This window comes from Sceloporus undulatus, chromosome 3, assembly GCF_019175285.1.
Source record: "Sceloporus undulatus isolate JIND9_A2432 ecotype Alabama chromosome 3, SceUnd_v1.1, whole genome shotgun sequence".
In the NCBI taxonomy this organism is placed as follows: domain Eukaryota; kingdom Metazoa; phylum Chordata; class Lepidosauria; order Squamata; family Phrynosomatidae; genus Sceloporus; species Sceloporus undulatus.
This window is the reverse complement of record NC_056524.1, coordinates 198,978,988-199,000,036: the sequence shown is the minus strand read 5'-3', so window position 1 is coordinate 199,000,036 and position 21,049 is coordinate 198,978,988. Positions and strand designations below refer to the sequence as shown.

Sequence of the window (21,049 nt, the reverse complement as noted above, 5' to 3'; positions counted from 1 at the left end):
AAGACAAGACCTTTCCTTTCCTCAGTGTTTGGAAACAAGATCATGGCAAGCAGTACTTTCAGCTATTAAAAAATTTGTACCATGGCTTGCTAAAATAGGTGGATCACATTCAAATCCACCAAACATTCCAAACATATAAGACTGTGGGGTCCCCCCCCCCATGAGGGCTGGGCAGCATGCCTGATACCAGCCAACCACAACTAATTATAGTAATGTTATCTTCAAGGCAAACTACTTTCTGGAATCAAAACCTCCAGTGATATGCAGATTAGTTGGCAAAAAGGTTCTGGATGGGATTGGTCGGCCAATTTTGGAAGTGGAAGTGTCTTGCCGAATTAAGGAGCGTGAAAAGGTATGAATTTCATTGTGCTTATCACTGTCTAAACCAGGGGTAGGCAACCTTTTTGAGCTGGGGCCGGGTTGCTGTCCCTCAGACAACTGGGGGGCCGAAGCCAAAAAAAATAAAATAATTAAATATATTTTTTTAATTAAAAAATTAAATAAATAAATAAATAAACCGGGACAAATGTAGGACAAAATTTTCATATGGAGAACACTTTTTTTAAAAATGGAGGACACGCAAAAAAATTTGCTGATTTAAAAAAAATGTTAATATAAATGCATGTTTGGGAGGCTTCTATAGACAATTCCCCCCCTTGCCCGCCGCTTGACCCCCCTTCCCCGCCTCCTCCTGATAGGCCAAAGGCCCCACACCCTCACGCGAGAGGCCAAAGGATCCAGCGGCAATCGGCGGCAAGACCGGGCTGGGGCCGGTCCCAAGACCTTGCCGGGCCGCAGGTTGCCTACCCCTGGTCTAAACAAATGATGTCCAACTGGAAGATTGCACAGAGGCTGTTGTTGCCAAACATGTACAAACTTACTTATGACATTGTTGGAACAATGCAGAGAGATCAAGTTGGGACTCTCTAAATGTGTTGCATTTAGAAGCCATGAGATTCACAACATACAACACTCAGGCGGGTTACAGACTGCCCGTTTGGGGCGGCCTGCACCCGTCCCTTTCCCCGGTGTATCGGGGCCTCAGCTGCCGGAACGGCAGCCTCCGAGGCCCCGATCCGCTGCTTTTCAGGCCGTGGGAAAGCGGCAAAAGGCCGCTTCCCCACGGCTTGGAAAGGGGTGTCCTTGGGGCTTCAAGCCCCAAGGACACCTGGCGATGGCGGGGAGGAGGAGAAAGGGGCCGCTCCTCTGTGTCGCTGGTGCAACCATCTAAAGGCTGCACCCAGTGACACAAAGCTGGAAGGAGCTCCGAAACGGAGCTCCTTCCAGGGCCGCGGAAAGGGCGCACTAGGCACCCTTGTGCGGCCTCACTACGTCACAACCGCGCCGCCTTGTTTGGAGGTGGCGCGGACTTGACGTAGTCATGGCGGCGGCCGTGTGGAACGGTCACCGCCATTTTGTACATGCTGAGCATGTACTAGGGTTGGAGGTGTGCAGAAGTGCCGCCGCTTCCTAACCCTAGTACGTGCTCAGCACGTACTTAGAGGCCCGTCTGTAATGGGCCAAAGATGTAGCCATGTTACTCTGTAAAATCAGTATGTGAAGAGATCTTGTAGCACCTTTGAGACTAACTGAAAGAATGAAATTGGGAGGATGAGCGTTTGTAGGCTGAAGTCTACTTCCTCAGACTACAAAAGCTCATGCTGCCAATTTCTTTCTTTTAGTTAGCCTCAAAAGTGCTACAAGATCTCTTCACATACTGATTTTACAAGTAACATGGCTATATATTTGTGTTGTATGTTGTGAAGCTCATGGCTTTTTATCCCACCAGTTGTAAGGTTCTGCCTAAATCACCAATACTTGAAGACTGCTACTATCAAGAGTGAGGGTTTTCCCTTAAGCTCACTTCTGCCACTAGTCAAGGAAGTTCTGTCCCACTGCTGAGGCCATCAGTGGGACCAACTAGATACCCTCAACATTCCCATGTGCGATAGTGGGATAGTCGCAGCTGTCAGCTCTCTCTGTTCACTGTTGCCACCATAGGCACTGTATCTGAACCAGATCTTTATATATATAGATAGTGTCCCCAAAGGTCCAAAGCATATGATTTACAAAAGCAATACAGTTGGCCCTCCAACTGACTGACTATCCTACCCCTCATTCTCAGTCATTTATACTCCACACCAATCTCTCAAATCCCCAAATGCCAGACCAAATGTCAGCCACTAACTTTATTAAAATCCTTTCTAATATTCTACCAGTAAGTCCCCTCCCCCCAATTTTTTTAGCCCTTGCCATGCTCTCTTCCCCAGCAATGACAGACGGCTATCTTTCCACGTTGTCCCTGTTCATCACCCAGCACTGCTGCTGGGGTCAGGATGAGGCGCCCAGCCACGCTATCTGTGCTGGGCACCTTGTTCTGACTTCAGAGGGGCTCGTGCCCACAATGACAACACCAAGCAACAAATGAGAATGGCGAGTGAAAAGGACGCTATCACCATCAGTGAAACCCCTCCCCGCCAATAAACCTGCAGCAAAAGTTGAGTTTTTCAAATGTGGGTTGTGGGAGGAAGCTTTAAAAGTCATGTAGGCAGGACACAGCGAGCCCAGGAGGAACTCGGGATAAAGCACCCGTGTAGCCAAGGGTCTCAACATGTCCTCCTGCCAGCTCCTTCCCCAATTACTTCTGTTATTCAATGCATTCAAAATCATATTGCCTTAATATGTAACATAACATTTTGTACCAAAAAAAAACCCTAATCTGTGACATCACATATAATTCTTGTGTTTTTCTTCTTCCAGGTAATCATCATGGGGTTCTGCATCCTGATAATCATTTAGGCTGCTGCCCACACTGCAGAATTAATGCACCTTGACACCGAGTTAACATAGCTCAGTGCTATGGAATCCTGGGATTTGTAGTTTGTTGTGGCACCAGAGCTCTCTGAGAGAGGGACTGAGCAGATGGGACAGGAAAGCAGGGTCAAACCCATGATTTCCTGGCCCCGGTGCTCATCCAGTTAGTGGAAGGATGGGCAGGTGTTCACATACCCATCCCTGCACTGACCCAGGTTACGGGATCAGTGCACGCTCCTTACCTTGCTACATTGTTGCATTCACTCAGGAGCCTCCTAAAGTGGCGACAGTGTTTGTGAAAGTGAAGGCGAGATAAGATAAGGAGCAGGTTGTATGTGAACAGATTGTTTTTGCCATGGAGTTTCCTAGATGCTGTGCCAATGGGCCCGAACAGACAGGCCAAAATAAAGCTGCTTCGGGTCACTTTGGAGGTATGCTGTTTAAATGATGCATGCGTCCTTAGAGGCAGGAAGCCACACCAAAGCCACACTCCAGTCCATAGGACTGGCTTTGATGCGGCTTCCTGCCTCTAAGGACGCATGCATAATTTAAACAGCATACCTCCAAAGTGACCCGAAGCAGCTTTATTTTGGCCTGTCTGTTCGGGCCCAGTATCTCACAAAACAACAAACCCTAGAATTCATAGCATTGAGCCATGGCAATTAAAGTGCTGTCAAATTGCATTAATTCTGCAGTGCATATGCAGTCTTGGATTGGTATATGATAAATACATAAAGTATAGCCCTCCAGATGTTGCTGAACTGCAGCCATCAGTCTTAGCTAGTAAAGTCAACAGTGAATAATGCTGGAAACTGAAGTGCATCAACATCTGTAGTGATACACTTTGTCTTCCGGAGTATGAGGAAGGGCTTTTACAAACTATTTTCTTTCCCTCCTGAAGAAAAATCACTCTTGGTGAAAGTAATTGGTGTTAATAGAAAGTTCTATTCCATGGTGAAGATCACTTTCAAGGGTTTGAAACCTGAGATTTGTGTCAGGGTTGCAGCAACAGGAGCAACTGCAATCCTGACACAAATATCAGGTTTTGAACCTCTGTCCAATTGTGTTATTTAGAGAAAAATATAGACGTGTTTAAACACATCTATAGTAATGAAACTGAATTTCTGTGGCTGCCACATTGGGATATTGTGCTAGGCATCACAAAATTGACAAGATGCTTTTAGTTGTTCAGGTTGCACAGCTGAGTATCACATTGAAATTCTGAAATGGGGTTTGCTAAAAGAAAAAGGGGGGGAACTGTAATCAGAAAATGGTGGTAGATACCTCACAATTTGACAACATGTTTGCAAGTTAAGGTGCTCGTTTTCAACCTGAAATCTCACTGGCGGGTTATGGACCGCCTGTTTGGGGCGGCCTGTAACCGGCCCTTTCCCCGCTGTATTGGGGCCTCAGCTGCCACAATGGCAGCCTCTGAGGCCCCGATCCGCCGCTTTCCAGGCCGCGGGGAAGTGGCAAAAGGCCGCTTCTCCGCAGCCTGGAAATGGGTGTCCTTGGGGCTTCATGCCCCAAGGACACCCAATAGTGGCGGGGAGGAGGAGAAAGGGGCCACTCGGCTCCCTTCTCCCTTGCGTCGCTGGCGCAGCCATCTAAAGGCTGCGCCAGCGACGCAAACTGCAGAAGGAGCTCTGTTTCGGAGCTCCTTCTCGCGCTACGGAAAGGGCGCTCTAGCCACCCTTACGCGACAACGTCACAACCGCGCCGCCTCGTTTGGAGGCGGCACAGTGGTGACGTCGTAATGGCAGCCCCCATGTGGAATGGGCGCCGCCATTTTGTATGGACTGGGTCCGTACTAGGGTTAGGGGCGTCAAGAAGTGACGCTCCTTTCTAACCCTAGTACTATTATGCCCGTTTGTAACGGGCCAAAGTTCTACACAGTGTGCTTCTTAGAAGCAAAAGGCGGTCTTACCCTAACTCATTGGGACATTATCTTTTTAATTATCTTTTTAAAATAAAAGTAGAAAACAGTAGTGAGGCTGCTTTGAGGCACTTTACTTCAGTTCCTGAAATAGGAAGAAGGCTCATGGGCTTCTTATTGGAGGATTTAAGTGGATTGAATGAAAGAATTAAGGTCCTTTGTGGCTCCCTTTCATCTTTTGAAAAATATGTTTTAAGCCATATCCAAAAAAGAATTGAATGATAAATTTGACAATATAATCTATGGTATGTGCATTGTTCAAAACTTCACATAAGCAGCACGCTTCATATTAACAAAGATATAAAAATAAAATCAAAAGCTGTGGATATTCTCATGTGGCAAAAATTCCTTGAATACCTTGGTGAAATACTTGACATTTATTACATTTGTTACTGGAAAGAAAAATCCAAACATATATCAGTAAGAAATAAGGCTTCAATGGAAACATTTCAATGCCATGTTTATTATGAGAAATTTCAATAGTAAGCAGATCTTTAATATTCTGCAGCGGGTTTGTTCCAGCACGATCTCTTCTCATGCTGAAATGCTTGAAAATGCCTCACCCGAAGCATTTGATGCTGACGAAAAGGAAAGATACGAATCTATAAATACAGCACTTGAATGGGTAAATGAATCATTCAATGAAATGTTCAGAGGCCTTCAACCTACTGACCAGTTTAACATCGATAAACTACTAGGGTACGTGTCCCATATTTGTTCTGCTTATTATTCAGTGTTTTTTTTCTTTTGAAATTTTTATTGTGTTGTATTTTTAACAATGATGTCAAACTTTCAACAGCAAGTAGCATCTTTCAAGATGATGTAAAGAACAGCTATACCCTGAAGGCTGCAAAGAAATTTGACAAGTTTATTAACTGCACAGCAAATCTTGTTACAATCTTGTCCTTAAAATGAAGAAATACAGTTATACAAGCCTGGAAACCAGTAGATAGCTGTGCAGATTAAATTGAAATAGAGCTATTTACTGAATTGGGACCATCCCAGGCCTAGCAGCAGCATTCTGGAGAATTTGAATGTTCTGCAAAATTATTGAGGAGAGCCCTTTATATTTTACAGACTTGTTCCAGCAGGCTTCTGTTCATAGGGTTTTAGTTAGAACAATTATAATTATTTTAAACAAAATAAACAGAATGAGGATGACATGTTTATAGAGGTTCTCTGATTTGTCATCCCACAGCAGATTTTTGTTTATTTGTTTATTTATTTGAAGCTTTCTAGGGATTTTTGGCCATGCTGAAAATCTTCAAACATTTTTCATAGAAATGTGTGTGTTTTTTTTCTGTCTTCAAGTCATTTCTGACTTATGGTAACCCTACGGTGACCCTATCATGGGGTTTCTTAGCAAGATATATTTAGATGAGGTTTGCTGTTGCCTCCACTCCCTGAGGTCATCCAGTAGGTTTCATAGCTGAGTGGAGAATTGAACCCTGGTCTCCAGAGTCCTAGTCCAACACTTAAATCACTATGCTATACTGGATGTCCCCAAATATTTGGTAACACACCAAATAGCACAATTTAAAATTAAGATTGGAAATTAAAAAAAAATAGAGGCAGAATTAAGCAGTTTAATATTTATTGTGAGGCATAAAGTTTCCCACCCATCATCTTGTAGAATTTGTGTTTGTAATGTTCCAAATAGTGATGTTCATGCCACTTTCTTCTGTCCCAGTGAATACTTTTCAAAGAAAGCTGAAGAAGATAAAACAAGAAGGGAAGCTGAAAAAGATAAAGAAACCCAGGAGGCTGCGCTTCCTGTTTTTCAACCTCAACCTGCTGCACCTGCTTCTGGAAAAAAGAAATCCACCAAACCAGGTTATCCAATAGAATTTGCACTGATAAAGACAATTTCAATTCTTAATAGGGATGCTACTATCGCACGATAAATGTATCTTTTCTCTTTACATAGATGCATGATTGTGGAAAGGAATGGCTTGTATGGTTGTCCAAGGAATATTGCTGTTTACAAAACTCCATAGGATGTCCCATCTAATAGTATTTATTTATTCATTCATTTTATAGCCTGCAGCAGCTTGTCTCATGTTTGACTCCCAAGTGACAGCATGTAAACAAAATAGCTTAAATCATCTGCATAAAAAAATTAAAATCATTAACCTAAAAATCCTTTGAAAGCACTAATATAGAACAGTTAAAAGTGCTTTAAAACCAATCATATTTTAAAAAACCAGCACACCTCTTCCACTGCTCCAACAACTAGAATTAAATTAGACACTTGGCAAAGAAAGAGCAGAGAAAGGGTCAACTGAGTCTTTCTCAGAAGAAAATTCCATAGCCTGAGAGCCGCCACCAAGAAGGCTTTCTTTCTTTCTTTCTGCTCCCATTTTCAGCTTATTTATGCCATGCTGCATTGCTTGATGAGAGGGGCTTGAATTCAAGTAAAGCGACACTCCTAGTTTTATGATACCAAATAAAGCCAGGGAATATATATATATATATGTGTGTGTGTGTGTGTGTGTGTGTGTGTGTGTGTGTATTGATGGTCCCCTTCCTGGTAGCTACAGAACTGCACTTTTTTTTGTGGGGGGGGGGGTGGGGCTGGTATAGTTGAGTCTATTAAGAATAATTTTGTTCTGTTGTACACCATTTTGATCTATTTTGGAAAAGCGGTCTATAAATAAACTGTATTATTATTATTATTATTATTATTATTATTATTATCAATAGAAGGGATGTGGAAGAGCACACTGTCTGCTGTAAAGTTTACATTAGCTTGGCTGCATTTTGCAAGCAGAGGGTAAGATGCTTCTGAGGATGTCCTCTCACCTTAGCAGTTGGCTCTGTGCTAGCCTGCCATCTGATCTGGTTGCCAGCCAGATATGACCACTCTCCCCAACTTTTTTTTTCTAGGGAAGCAACATAGGAAACATGGACTTTTTGGTGCAAGTATAATTATCAGTGTCCCACTATCCAGTGTTGAAACTGAGGCACATGTGTCCAATACTTCTGTTCTTAGCCTTTTGATGTTTGAATAGCTACTGTGATTGGTTCCATTTTTTTGGTAAAAAAAAAAAGGAAAAAGAAAAGTACATGTCATACAGTATATTAATTATTCTCAGATGTTTCATGTTCACATATGTAATGTATACTTTTTGAATGGTAAATATAGTGGAAATTGAACTGATACTTTGACAACACGGATGATGTAGTTTTAATTGCTGTTGTTGATTTCAGTGCAGTTCTAAGTGGAACTAGAAAGGAGTGGAATGAAAGATTGACCATCTCATTCACATTCTTACTGGCTTCGGCAAGATTGTCCAAGGCTGCCTATCTGTTTGTGGGTTTTTTTATTGTTGTCTAGATCTCAGTTATTTTAGTTTCTCTCTCATTGATAGCAGGGACTCATGGTTGGGTGGGTATTAACTACACCAGTTCCAGGCCTGTGGTACCTAGCCGACCTAGACTGGGCTCTTTGTGCATCTGGAGAAAGAGATCAGCGTTGTGTTCCAATGACTCTAAAGGCAGCTCCTTTGCACCTATGGAAACCCTTTTTCTACATACTGTTGCAACCATTAGGCTTCCTGGACACAGAATCCTGGAGATGCTGTCAAAGAGGGGTAACAATGCACTATTTCAATCCAATTTCAGACATCAGTATTTACGAATATTTCACAATTAAGTGTTTAGGATACTCATCCATCAACCCTTGATCATGGCTCTGTGTAATCCTATTGTTAGGTAACTGTCGTATAATGACAAGTTATCTTTTAATTGATACATTACTGCTGAGATGATGCATTATATTGGAATTATTGTATTTTATTGATTGTATTGTATGTTTTATTGGGTTGTAACCTCTGTAAGCAAATGACATTTATGTGTCCACAAGATGGAGCTGTAGCGGAACCTATTATAGTTCCAGTGGCAGTTGACAGTTGACACTTGAATTATGGAATGTTGATGCTGTCAGTCCTTCAGAGAGAGAGAGAGAGTGTTAGTTATGACAGTTGGTGTTAGAGTTACTGCCTCTCTGTTTTTGTTGTTATGGTTGTTTGGTTGGCAAAGTAACTTATCTACTAAAGTAACTTATTTATTAAAGCCCTCGTGTAGAGTGAAGGCTTGAAGTGCTCTTGTTGTTATTTCTCAAGCTGGGAGCTTAAGGCCGTTTGCAGTGGTGAAGGATTATTTTCTTTCTTGGCCTGAAAACCTTTGCAGACATCTCTTCAGATTCCTTCTCCCTGGTGTCCTGTCGACGTGGTCCAACTCTGTAGGTGGTCGTGGTGGACACAGCGCGTCTTTCCACGCCCTAACAATCCCACCTCGATCCGCAGGGAGAGGCGGGGAAATATAAATAAAATTATTATTATTATTATTATTATTATTATTATTATTATTATTTAATATGAAATAAGCATATTTCTACTTTTCTTACCAAAAATATTCAGTTGTTAGTCTCTTAATGAGAACCAGTGTGGTGTAGTGGTTTGAGTATTGTATTAGGACACCAGGAGACCAATTCCCCACTTGGCCATGGAAACCCACTGGGTGACCTTAGGCAAGTCACACCCTCTCACTCTCAGAAAACCCCATTATAGATTTACCCAAGGGTCACGAGAAGTCAGAAATGACTTGAATGTACTCAATAACAACACAATAGAGATTTTAAACGATGTAAAGATATTTTACATGGGATGTGGTGGCTCAGTTGGTTAAGTTGCTGACTTTGTTGATTGCAAGATTGGCAGGATGGCAGTTCGAGGCCCGGGTGCCACATGATGGGGTGAGTTCCCATCACTAGCCCCAGCTTCTGCCAGCTTAGTAGCCCTGGTGGCGCAGTGGTTAAATGCCTGTACTGCAGCCATTCACTCAAGACCACAAGGTTGCGAGTTCAAGACCAGCAAAAGGGCCCAAGCTCGACTCAGGCTTGCATCCTTCCGAGGTCGCTAAAATGAGTACCCAGACTGTTGGGGGCAAATTAGCTTACTTGCTAATTAGCTTACTTGCTGTTCACCGCTATGATCTTTGGAATAGCGGTATATAAATAAAACAAATTATTATTATTATTAGTAACGGAGATGAGCACTGCTCCCTGTGGTCGGACACGACTTGACAACCTTGTCAATGGGGAATACCTTTACATTTGCCTTTAAAGATATTTTATTGAACTGAGACATTATATTGCATCCTTCAAAACATTCATGTAAAAGTCCTATAAAAGACTCCTTGAGATGATTTGTACCCTAAAATGATTTGTTGCTTCCTCAGTACAGTCACAAATACCTATGTATTTTGGCAGTAATCTTACTGTCATCCCTCTAAACCTAAACTAAAATGTCTTCAGGAATGATTGGTAGTTTTGTCATTGTGTGACAACTCACACTATCTCAGCTTTAGAGGAAGGCAAGGGTGAACCCCCTCTGAACAAATTCTGTCAAGAAAACCCTGTGATAGGTTCACCTTACAGTTACCATAAGTCAGAAATGACTTGAAGGCACACAACAACATTGTCTCTTAATAGAATCAATAGAAGAAAAAAGGGAAGTTCAAACTTAATTTGTCATTCTGTGACAAATTAATTTCTGAGTATTTCTGGAGTGTACATCCTATATAGACTTGATACCTTATCCCTAATTTTCCTTAGCTGTGCATTCTGGATGTAAATAGGCTCAGATCTATAGTGTGCCTCAAATTAAAGACCTTTTTAGTTGTATCTCTGCATAGAGTTCCATAGTCACACTTGGGACCATTTATGTTCTGCTGTTCAAAGGTACCATTAAGTGCTTAGATTAAAGGTCAGATTTTTTCAAAGGCGCTCAGCACCCAGAACTAGTGTCAGATTCTCAGAAGATGCCAGCTCCTATTTGGGAATCAGAGTAAACCATTGGATGATAAAGATTTGAGGACATAAATGTCACAGTGGGAGTTGATGGTTGCTAGGTTCTGTGCTACAAAAATCTAGGCATTATTAAGGTATCTAAGTGGGAGCTGATAATTTTCAAAATGTACATTGGATTCTGAGTTTTGTGGATGTAAAAGTCTAGGTCTGAGAGTGCTGGAAGATTAAGGGCATAATGTCAAATATCAAGAAAGAAGAAAGGAGAGAAATAAAAATAGTTCTGGCCAAGACGAGAGCAATTAGTTGAAATATCAGATCATTACATCTTGGGACAAAGATGGTTAAAGTCTAATATATTAATGGTTGAAAAGTAGTTGAAGAAAGTGGCTAAATAGAATGGAATTTAACGCAGAATTTGGATGCTAGTTCTCAAAACATTCATCTCTTTGGTAGTTTGTTTAACACAATAGAACTGCTATAGCAAACAGAATCTGAGTTTCTTCATTAATTTCCTTTGACTTAACAGTGTACAACTGGTGGGGAAGGTATGGGCAGTTCCCATAATCCCTCATCATTGGGTCTGCCAATTACAGTTAAACAACATCTGAAAGGGAAACAGATTCCTCTATCCTGTTAGAGATTATTCAGTTTACATTTTTCTGTGTTATTGATAATGTGAACAGCAAAATATTGCAAACATTTTTTTCTTCTTCTCAGGGAAGAAGGCTTCTGTGATGGAGAAACCAATCCTGCCAGCAGAACCCCCTGAACCAATAGTTAAGGGAAGCATGGCTGTTGGGTGTGTATCACTTGCTCTTGCAAAGACGGCAGCAATAATTCGTGAGATACCTTTATACCTGCATGTTGCTTTGCTGAAACCCAGTCAGGTACTTACTAGGATTTTGACTTTCTACTCACATTTCCCCAGAACTGCTATTCAGGATGGGAATAATTGAAGTAATCAAGTTGGATTTACACTCTTAAGATTTGTGAAATCCTTTATTTAATATCTGTGGGAACTGGGTGAGAACTATAGTCTAGTACTGAGGATCTTTGACCTAGTTCTGATTCTCTTCTTCTGAAATCCTTAGAACATCCTTAAGTTATAAGGATTCTGATTGATGTCCCTGTGACAAATCTTCAGTGCTGATGCACTGATTTGTCTTGTCTACTACTAGTATGGAAATGACTCCTTTGATGATGTAACAAGAATAAATAAGGAATCCTTTCTTGTATTTCTTTCTATTCTCCTATAGGTAGCTGTTTCTATGCATACTTAGTTTATTAAGAGTATACTGATCCTTAGCAAATTGTGTAGAGCAATCAAGATTTGACTTGCTTTCCAGTCAGAGTTGCAAATGGGGCACAGTTCATTTACACATTTGATGCACCTACTTTCTTATTGAGATGGTGCACAACACAATTCAAAGTAATTAAACAAAGGACCAGTACAATCAGATGTGTAAAATGAGGCTTCTATTTGCGGTGAACACTAAATATACCATGTACCCTTTGTCCGTTTTAGGAGATGCCTAAAGAACTAGCTGTGCCATTACCAATGATAACAGTTTTGAGCTGTGGCAAATCATCGCCTGGAAAACTGAATTTGATGAAGGAAGTGATGCTTATACCTCCAGCCTGGCTAACAGTTAAACAAGTACTACATGCTTTCCCCTCTCTTTGACCTTAATATACACAATACTGAAAAGCATTTGACAATATTATAATCATCCTGAAAGAAGTAAACATTCTTTATCTAGGTCATAATCATGTACCCAATTCTGTCAGCCTATTCCTGTTGGGCTATCAATAGATAGTGGTTGGCAGCTTTAAACATAACTGATTTTATCCCAAGGACAGCAGAGAAAATATCATGTGCATCAATATGTACAATAAATTGTTGTGTATTGAATGTACCTATCCTTGATTTGTTTGGCATTTGTATCTGAGAAGTTGCCAGTGTATTATGCCTTTTGTGAGTAGAGAAAACAAGGAAATGATGAATTCAGAAAGATTTACCAGAGTCTTGCATTGTACAGTGGACCCTTGTTATCTGCTGGGGTTTGGTTCCAGGAAGCCCCATGTATAACAAAATCCAGGTCAATTCCCATTACATACAATGGCATAGCAAAATGGTGTCCCTTATATAAAATGGAAAAATCAAGGTTTAATATTTGAAATTTATACTTTTAAAAAAATATTTTCAAGCTGTGGATGCTTGAATCCGTGTATAAAAAATCCATGTATAAGGAAGGCCAACTGTAGTGGGAATTTCATTTGCACAAAGTAGGAATTCATCTTCAAAGGTAATATGTGTCATTCAGTAGAGACAGAGTGAGAAAGAAGATATCTACAAATACAGTTATTTTAAGAATCACATGTGAAATTGATTTTCATGGATTAATATATTCTTCTATCACCATTTTTAGATAATGTATTTTGTATTGTATTGTGGTTTTTATTCTTTGCTGTAATCCCACCTCGATCCGCAGGGAGAGGCAGGAAATACAAATAATAATAATAATAATAATAATAATAATAATAATTATTATTATTATTATTTTCTTTCAAAGATACAGATTTTTTAAATAGAAAATTACATCTAATAGAAACAAATACATGGTTTTGAGGACTATTATATATTTTTCAGGCTATGGAAAGATGTCTGGATATTCAGAAACAGCTGATGAAGATGATAGAACCTGTAAGTAAAGTGGTAACGGTGTTTATAAATTAAGTAATTGCTAATCCTCTGGAATGAATGCCATTGCTTATGTAGGTAAGTAAATAACTTAGCACTGCCTATTGAGATGTCAACAAGTTTAGGGGAAACCAAAAGTCTGCAGAAAAATACTTCAGGAAGAATTCTTCTTGTACCTGTAAAAAAAACCAACAGGACTGGGATACAGAATGCTGGCTAGCTATGTGGAACACAAATAAGATGAAACTAGATGGAGGGTGAAATGGAATGAAATAGTAGAAAGGTATGGATGATTGAGCAGGTTTGCTTTATTCTGCAACTTTTTAAAATTGTAGATCCCTACTGTTTAATGTGACAAACTTCAACCCATTAAAATAGCTGAATTGAATTCCTCTCTCTCCTGGAACCAAAGCTGACTAGCAAAAACAGAAGTGTTCTATGGCCTGATCCACAGCTGCCCCAATAGGAGTATCTCTGTTCTTAGGGATATGGGAAAGAGAGAGATAGTACAGGGAGGATGAAAAAGCAGAATTCCATCCTGTCTTCATAATGCTGAAACACCCTGAAACACAAGAAATAGGTTGCTGAGAGGGCACTTGGGAAATGGGAATGTGTGATTGGATCAGTTTCACAACTAACAATGGAAGAATTGACTTTTTATGGCAGCACTAGAGCACTGCACTGTTCTTTTTGTTAATTACACCTTTTCAACAATTCAGCGTTCGGCTTCAATGACTATTGTTTAAATTATTCCAGTAATAAGGGGCACATCTGATCAGGGGTGTAGCTGTGAGCATATCTTTCCTCAAATAAGAATTCTGCCCCTCTCAATGAAATTTTCCCAGATTTCTAGCATTGCAGTAACTTAAAACTTCCGTTGAGCACATAAAAATACAGACCCGGCTTGGGGCCGATTTAAAGGGCTCGAGAGAGCAGAGCGTCCCCACACTCCCAAGTCCTACCGTGCTCTCCTGGTGCCATTTTGGCATGCGTGCGCTGATGATGTGCATTGTGTGCTGTGTCCAAATGGCACGGCGCACAACAGACGTCACTGCGCCACTCCAGGGCACTAATGGCGCCTTGGTAGTCGCAGAAAAAGGAGCTGCGTTTTGCAGCTCCTTTTTCTGAGCGCATTGTTGCTGCTATACGTGGTCGCCATGACAATGATGTGGGGGATAAAGGGGTGGCCCCACAGTTAATGCATCCAGAGTAATAGGGCAGGCAAAGGTACCAAGAGGATGCAAACACCACAAATAGAAGAGGCCTAAGTGTGAATGATTTTCAATGTCTCACTCTTGGTGATGCTAGAAATTATTATTATCATTATAATATTTATTTATATTCCACTTTCCCCCCAAAAAATTGGAACACAAAGTGGCTTAACAAATTAAAAAAACAAGACAGTTACATTAAAAACATAGAAAATGTGGAAATATAGAAATGTGGCAATTAAAGGAAAATTTCATTTGGGGAGCAGAATTCCTATTTGGGAGAGGATGCTTTTGGTTTGCACTCCCCATATCTATACCCCAGTATCTGATCCTTTGTGGAAACACCATCACTCCTGCACTGCCTCCAGAAATCCTGTTGCTTTGTGTGCAGAAATAAAACAGAAGCGAGAGTGTAAAGGAGGGAGGCAGCCATTGCTGCCTCATACATGATATCAGATATCCTGGGAATGCAGTTATGTTAGAGGTTAAGAAACCACATGGCACAAATGACATCATAGTTTGCTTTATTTTAATTGTCAAAGAGGAATGAAGAAATAATGGTTGAGGTCATAGAATTATGTTGAAGAAACCAGGACAAGGTGTGTGCTGTTTGACTCTCCAGGAAGACACACACAATAAGGGGCTCATTCACACTCACCTTTTTGTACTATTTGTCAGGGATGATGGGAGTTGTAGCTCTTCACCTCTGGTTCGAACTCACCACCTGGTTGTGCACCACGCTGACCAGTTTTGGCCAGTGGTTATAGCTTAGCAGAGTTACAGAGAATAGGCTGAAGACCCCGACAAACTCTCCAAGCCTTCTCACTCTTGCTTCCACAGAAGTCTTCACCCTTCTTCAGGATCCAGCTGGTTCTTGTAGCTTCACCCAAGACACCAGACAACTCAGTAGTCTTATATAAAAGATCTACTTTATTCTACTATATACAGCTCCAAAACTATCCAACACAACAATACTCAACTCTTCACTGTACTACTACAACCCACAAAATACATTGGGATTCTTAGTCATTATTATAGTAAATGCAAGATACCACCCACTGTTGTCTGTTTCCACCCAGTAGGCGTGTACACCATTCTCATTGGTTCTTTTGGTTCATCCTACAATTAATGATTTCATCATCTCAGCCTTGACCACTTAACAATTGTCAGGTGTGTCCAATTATCCACTTTGCATTTCTGTCCTTGGCATTCAGGACTTGTTAATTCCATTACCATTTACACCTGTGTGGTTCTCAATTGGCTTCTGCTGAGTCACCCTGACTCTCACATACATATTTTATTTCATATACTGTATATCCCATGTTGCTTTTTTCTTGACACTATTGAGAAGTGGATCTCCACTGTGATGTCATCCCAAATCGGTGTTCACATGTTTAGTGCAACTGAATCTCTCCAACCCAGTCTGGCATTCACACTGGCTGCACCTCATGTCCAGGAATGGATCCAAGCAATCTGGAGCGATTCAGTATTGTGTTGCCACTGCCAAAGATGTGAATTGCTCTGGACTCCCAAAAAAGGCATGGGCAAAGTTGCTTTTTCATTGCCCCCCCCACCCCGTGCACACCATGCTGGGTGCCTTCAGGCCACAGTGTGAATGACCCTGGAATAACCCAGTTTCCACACTGGGTATGGTATTTCATAGTGTGAATGATCCCATCGTTTATATAACCAGCCTCTTGAGGTGTGACAACCCACATCCCACCCACTCCAAAATGCTTCTAGTCTCAGGTATTTTGGATAAAGGAGACTCAGCCTGTATAAAGATGTTGGGTTTTCTTAGAGTTCTTTCCATATGGCTTAAAACAGTATTACAGTTCCTGGGTGTATCTGGACTACATTCCCACATATGTCTTGATTTGGTTCCTGCACCGATTCCTGAAACTGGTTCAGCAAACAGCGTGGTTTCCACTATGTTTGTGCCAGTTTCAAGAATCAGTGCAGGAAGCAACAGCTGCTGCTTCCCCACCATGTCTCCCTCCGTCCTTCCTGGCCATACTGGGGGTGGAGGAGGGGCCAGGGCGGAAGGAGAGAGGCAGGCCAGGAGGTAGGACAGAGGACTGAGGATGGAGCATGGAGGTATGGCTGGGAAAGGTGCCATTTGATTAGATTCCACTTGGTTCCCACTGGGGCTGAATCGATTTATTTCCAAATAAATTGATTCAGCCCCCAAAATACTCCATTTTATCAACGCCTTTTTGACGTGGTTTAAATGGGTAAAAATGGGTAAAAACCATGTCCCCCTCTTTCCAAATCGCTTCAGGGATTCAACTTAAGTGGGAACCTTGCTGGTTTAAACTGGATCGAGATCTGGTTTAAACCGTAGTGGGAACAACCCCCTAGTGTTAAGTTGGATATCTCTTGTTAGTTGACAATAAAAAAATGTATTATGGTTTGAAATAGGGTTTTCTGATTACTGTTTGCATTAATTTTGCCTGTGTATTCATTCCTTAATGTTACTTTGCATAACATCCTCAAGGTTGTTAAGAAAAAGTATAGCTAACATTTTGTTAATACTTGTTTGAATATTTACATGTTTTTAAACAATTTCTAAAAGCCAGTACAACAGCCAATCTCCATGGGAGAGAGTAAAAAGTCTGCTTCACGCGATGCTGGAAAAAAAGCTCCGGTAAGGAGAAAAACAATGCAGTCTTGATCTTAAAAGTGGGTTATTGCACAGCATAATTATTAGACTCATAAGATGACAGTATAACAGGCCATCATGAATTAACCAAAAAATACCACTGATTCACTGGAATGTGATTTTTAGTTATACACCAAAGGAGAACACGTATTGCCTTTGTACCTTAGAGAAGAGTACAATTATTGCTTCTTATAATTGTTTTATAACAGAATAAAATGCTCAAAGGCTAGTAATAGAATACATTTAGCAAAAATGTAACACCGTATCCCTTCTAAGGAAATAAAATTAGAGAATTTAGAAAGTTTAATGAATTGTTCCTGGTCCATAAAATTTCAGGTAAATGTCTTTCTGTGACTTCATTAACAGAACTCAGAGCTGTTTCCCTCAAATTGTCTTGTCAAGAGAATGTTGTGAGCTAGTATATTCCCAGATTTTATCCCTTCAAACTGCAGTTCATGTCATTGCCACTGAAATGGGAAAGGAAGTTGGGAAGGAGGTTAAGATGTACTCTGTCTCTTAAATCTGTAACATCTAATAAAATTATTCCCATGAAGATTAGTTCATAGATATCACAAATCATGCTAGTTTGGTCTCTAGTTTCTCTTGCTTAGTTGTACATCATTGTGTAGCATACTATTTGAAATTCTAAGGGTTCTAGAAGCTCAATATATTATTTATTGAGAGTTGGATTTTGCCCTTCTGAGGGCATGTGTGAAGAAAACATGAGTTATGTTAGTTGGATAGTGAGGAGGAGATGCTGCCCTAGATTAGCACAGAAGAGTTCATATGTGACAGTTTTTAGGCCATAGTTTGAATGCAGTTGGAATGTGTAAGTTTATACTTGTGATGTTTTATCTGCAGTATTTTTGTTGTATTTTTGTTGTTATACTTTTGAACTGAAAATCTTGGTACTGAATGAAAGAAACCAAAATAAATACAGTGTAAAGAAGTGTGTTTTGATATAGAACACAGTTGCATGATCTGTGCTTACGTAGTGCTTACTCAGTAGAAATGATGGATGAAACAAGAGGTGCTCCCAAATAAACAACTCCTAGTTCTACGACACAAAACACAGTGTGAACCTAGTCCATCTTTCCCTCCTTAAATTGATTTGTTGTGTTTAAGAAAAAGATGGAAGAAGCTATAGGAATCAAAACACAAGAGGGTTTAAGTATCAAGATAGCTTCAGTTATCTATAATCTAGCTAATGTTAAACTCTCTTTAAATCCTAAAAAAATAAGTTCTAAGTTAGATCTTGTCAACTGAATCATTTATACTTTGTTTTGATTGGATTATGTCCATTATTTTTGTTTTATACTGCATTAAAGATAATAGTAATGTTTGATTACCTGGAAGCAGTGTGATGGCTTCATTTTTTTTCTGTCAGTTGTTTAAAAACTTCAATATATTTTCATGTTCTTTTTTCAAATTGCTCTGACCATAAAATGGCTGGACAGTAATTCAAACTGGAGAAGACATGAGACAGTATCTTTGCAGATGGCATGTTCAAGGCTCACGTAGTAATTGTTGCCTTCCCATCCCTAGAAAAGAATCTGATGAACCAACCTGTTTCAAGAACCTGATAGGCTTCATGTAAGCTGGAGTGAGACTCACACATATCTCTTGAAGTTGTTGAACATCAGCTGTATGTACCATTGGTTATGCAGACAAACAAAATCTAAAGACCCACATGATCCCCACCACTAATGTGTAGGCACTAAATCTACCCAGTTCAAAGCCAGAAAAAGCAGTTTTACCATAACTGTCCAACAAATATATATATAGACAAAGAGCAAGCTATAGTACCTGCACAGTCTTTGATGTACAGTTCTACTCCCATATTCATGTGATTGGTATCTGTGGTTTCACTTACCTACATCAGGAAAAAAGTTTCTCTGGCATCTGGAGGTTGTCCATTGTGACTCTATGGTTAGCCTCTGCCATTCCCTGTTAACCATGTTTTTGATTATCTCCAGTAACCATGAGAATACAACTCCAACAGATATGGAGGTGGGCCTGCACCAATGACTGTATTTGCCTGTAGAGAAGAAAGTGTTTCATTGAGGCATGTATTTGTGTGTGTGTGTGTGTGTGTGTGTGTGTGTATATATATATATATAAATTAACATCAATGTTATTGTTTGTTTTTTGCAGCCTCCTTTTCTTAAAAAAATATCTCACTTAGGCTGCCTTGTAATTGGGAGTGAAAGTCTAGAACATCCTCTGACCTTGATCCAATTGGCTTGTGCAAATCTGTCCTTGCAATTAGGCATTGATATGTACTTGGGGCTAAACTGTGCTGCACATGAACTAATGGACTATGTAAGCTTTATTTTCATTACCTTAATTTTGAATATTCTTTGTCCTCTCACCCCTATGGTTGTATTACATGTTAAGGGGATGTTACTTTAAAGGGAAGGAAGCTCATGAGGATGGGGGGAGGCTTCATTTTCAAACAAAGCTAGTGACCACTTTTGTGGCCTCTCAGTGTGTCTAATTCTTTACTTGAATCCTGCCCTTACTTATGAAAAAGATACATTGGTAGCTTCACATTGATGTAACTTATCAATATGTTAAATTTTAGAGTAAGGGAAAATATGAAATACTGCTTGGAACACACAAGACCGCTGATGAAATGGTTGACGTATACCTAGAACTGACTAATAAATTCCCTTCTATCATCACATTTATAGATCCACTGAGGAAAGAGGTAGGAACTGTTTTTTATCAGGAAAAAAATCGTTGTTTTTTTAAAAGAGATTTTCAAATGAGCAAGGCATGACACTTTGGAAGTTCTGCATTTTAAAGAATGAGTCATAATCAAAATCACATTGAAGTATATCCTTCAGCAATGTATCCCTGACCTAATTAAATGCTATAAATGTACAAGTATCTCTCAGTTAACAAAGTAGATGTGTTTCCTGGGCTTTAACAGAAAACTTGGCACCAGAGGCAGAAATAGCAAGGAAAGAATAGGGATGGCTTTCTGTGCCACAAAAAAAAAAAAAAAAAAGTTCAGCATGTTTCAGGCTCAAAATGCACGGGCCAAATGAGGCTTCCAACCACTTTGGAGGCATATATGACACCTGCCCCGAAAGCGGCCAGAAGCCACTCTGGGAGCCCTGCTAACAGGCAGAAAGCTGGCACTTCTATCAACAGCCTGTCTGGGACTGCAGCAGTAGCCCACTTTAGAAGAAGGCCATGCAGTTGCCACGGTCCTAGTGCGATTGGGGCTGGAATGGTTGGAAGCCACTCCTTCTGGGCCATCTGCTTAGGCCCTCAGTTAACTTTTTATCTAAAACTAGCACTATGCTAATATGAAAATAAACAAATATCAGTAGGTTAGGTAAGTCTTGACTCACTTTTCTAATGTTCTCTGTACTGATGATCAAAATTACATATTTATGCTTCTTTAACATGCAGGGGGTGAAATGAAGGCTGTGTGCTTTCCCCTTTTCTCACTGTATTGCTGTTCATACATGCTGAGTAAGGGATTCTGGAGGCAGCTGCTGTTTACATTGACTGTTGTAGCCATTCACGGATGCAGTAGGAATAACTAAATAATAATAATAATATGTTTTATTTATAGACTGCTGTTCCGCAATGATCATAGCGGTGTACAGTAAAAATTGCAATAGAATACAATACAAAATACACGGTGACAGTTAAAGGAGGGAGGGGCCTCATCCTTCAGGCAGTCCCTGATGTTGCTGGGTCTGCTTGATCGCTCCCTCTGAGGCCAAGATGACAGTTACAAGAGAGAGGGGGCTCTTCCTTCAGGCAGTCCCTGATGTTGCTGGGTCTGCCTGATCGCTCCCTCTGAGGCCAAGATGACAGTTGCAAGAGAGAGGAGCCTCTTCCTTCAGGCAGTCCCTGATGTTGCTGGGTCTGCCTGATCGCTCCCTCTGAGGCC

The 21,049-nt window shown here is 40.5% G+C and overlaps 1 protein-coding gene across 1 annotated transcript in view; it reads left to right on the top strand.

Annotated features, from left to right (window-relative positions):
- Positions 1-222: 222 nt before the first annotated feature.
- ENO4 (enolase 4) overlaps positions 223-21,049 on the top strand; it is a 28,326-nt gene continuing 7,499 nt past the window's right edge. Inside the window, exons 1-9 of the mRNA XM_042457033.1 lie at positions 223-352; positions 5,259-5,449; positions 6,441-6,583; positions 11,280-11,449; positions 12,088-12,219; positions 13,213-13,266; positions 17,050-17,121; positions 19,291-19,458; positions 19,721-19,846. Coding sequence (XP_042312967.1) covers positions 5,295-5,449; positions 6,441-6,583; positions 11,280-11,449; positions 12,088-12,219; positions 13,213-13,266; positions 17,050-17,121; positions 19,291-19,458; positions 19,721-19,846 — 1,020 coding nt within the window. The 5' untranslated portion in view covers positions 223-352; positions 5,259-5,294. The remainder of the gene's footprint in view (positions 353-5,258; positions 5,450-6,440; positions 6,584-11,279; positions 11,450-12,087; positions 12,220-13,212; positions 13,267-17,049; positions 17,122-19,290; positions 19,459-19,720; positions 19,847-21,049) is intronic.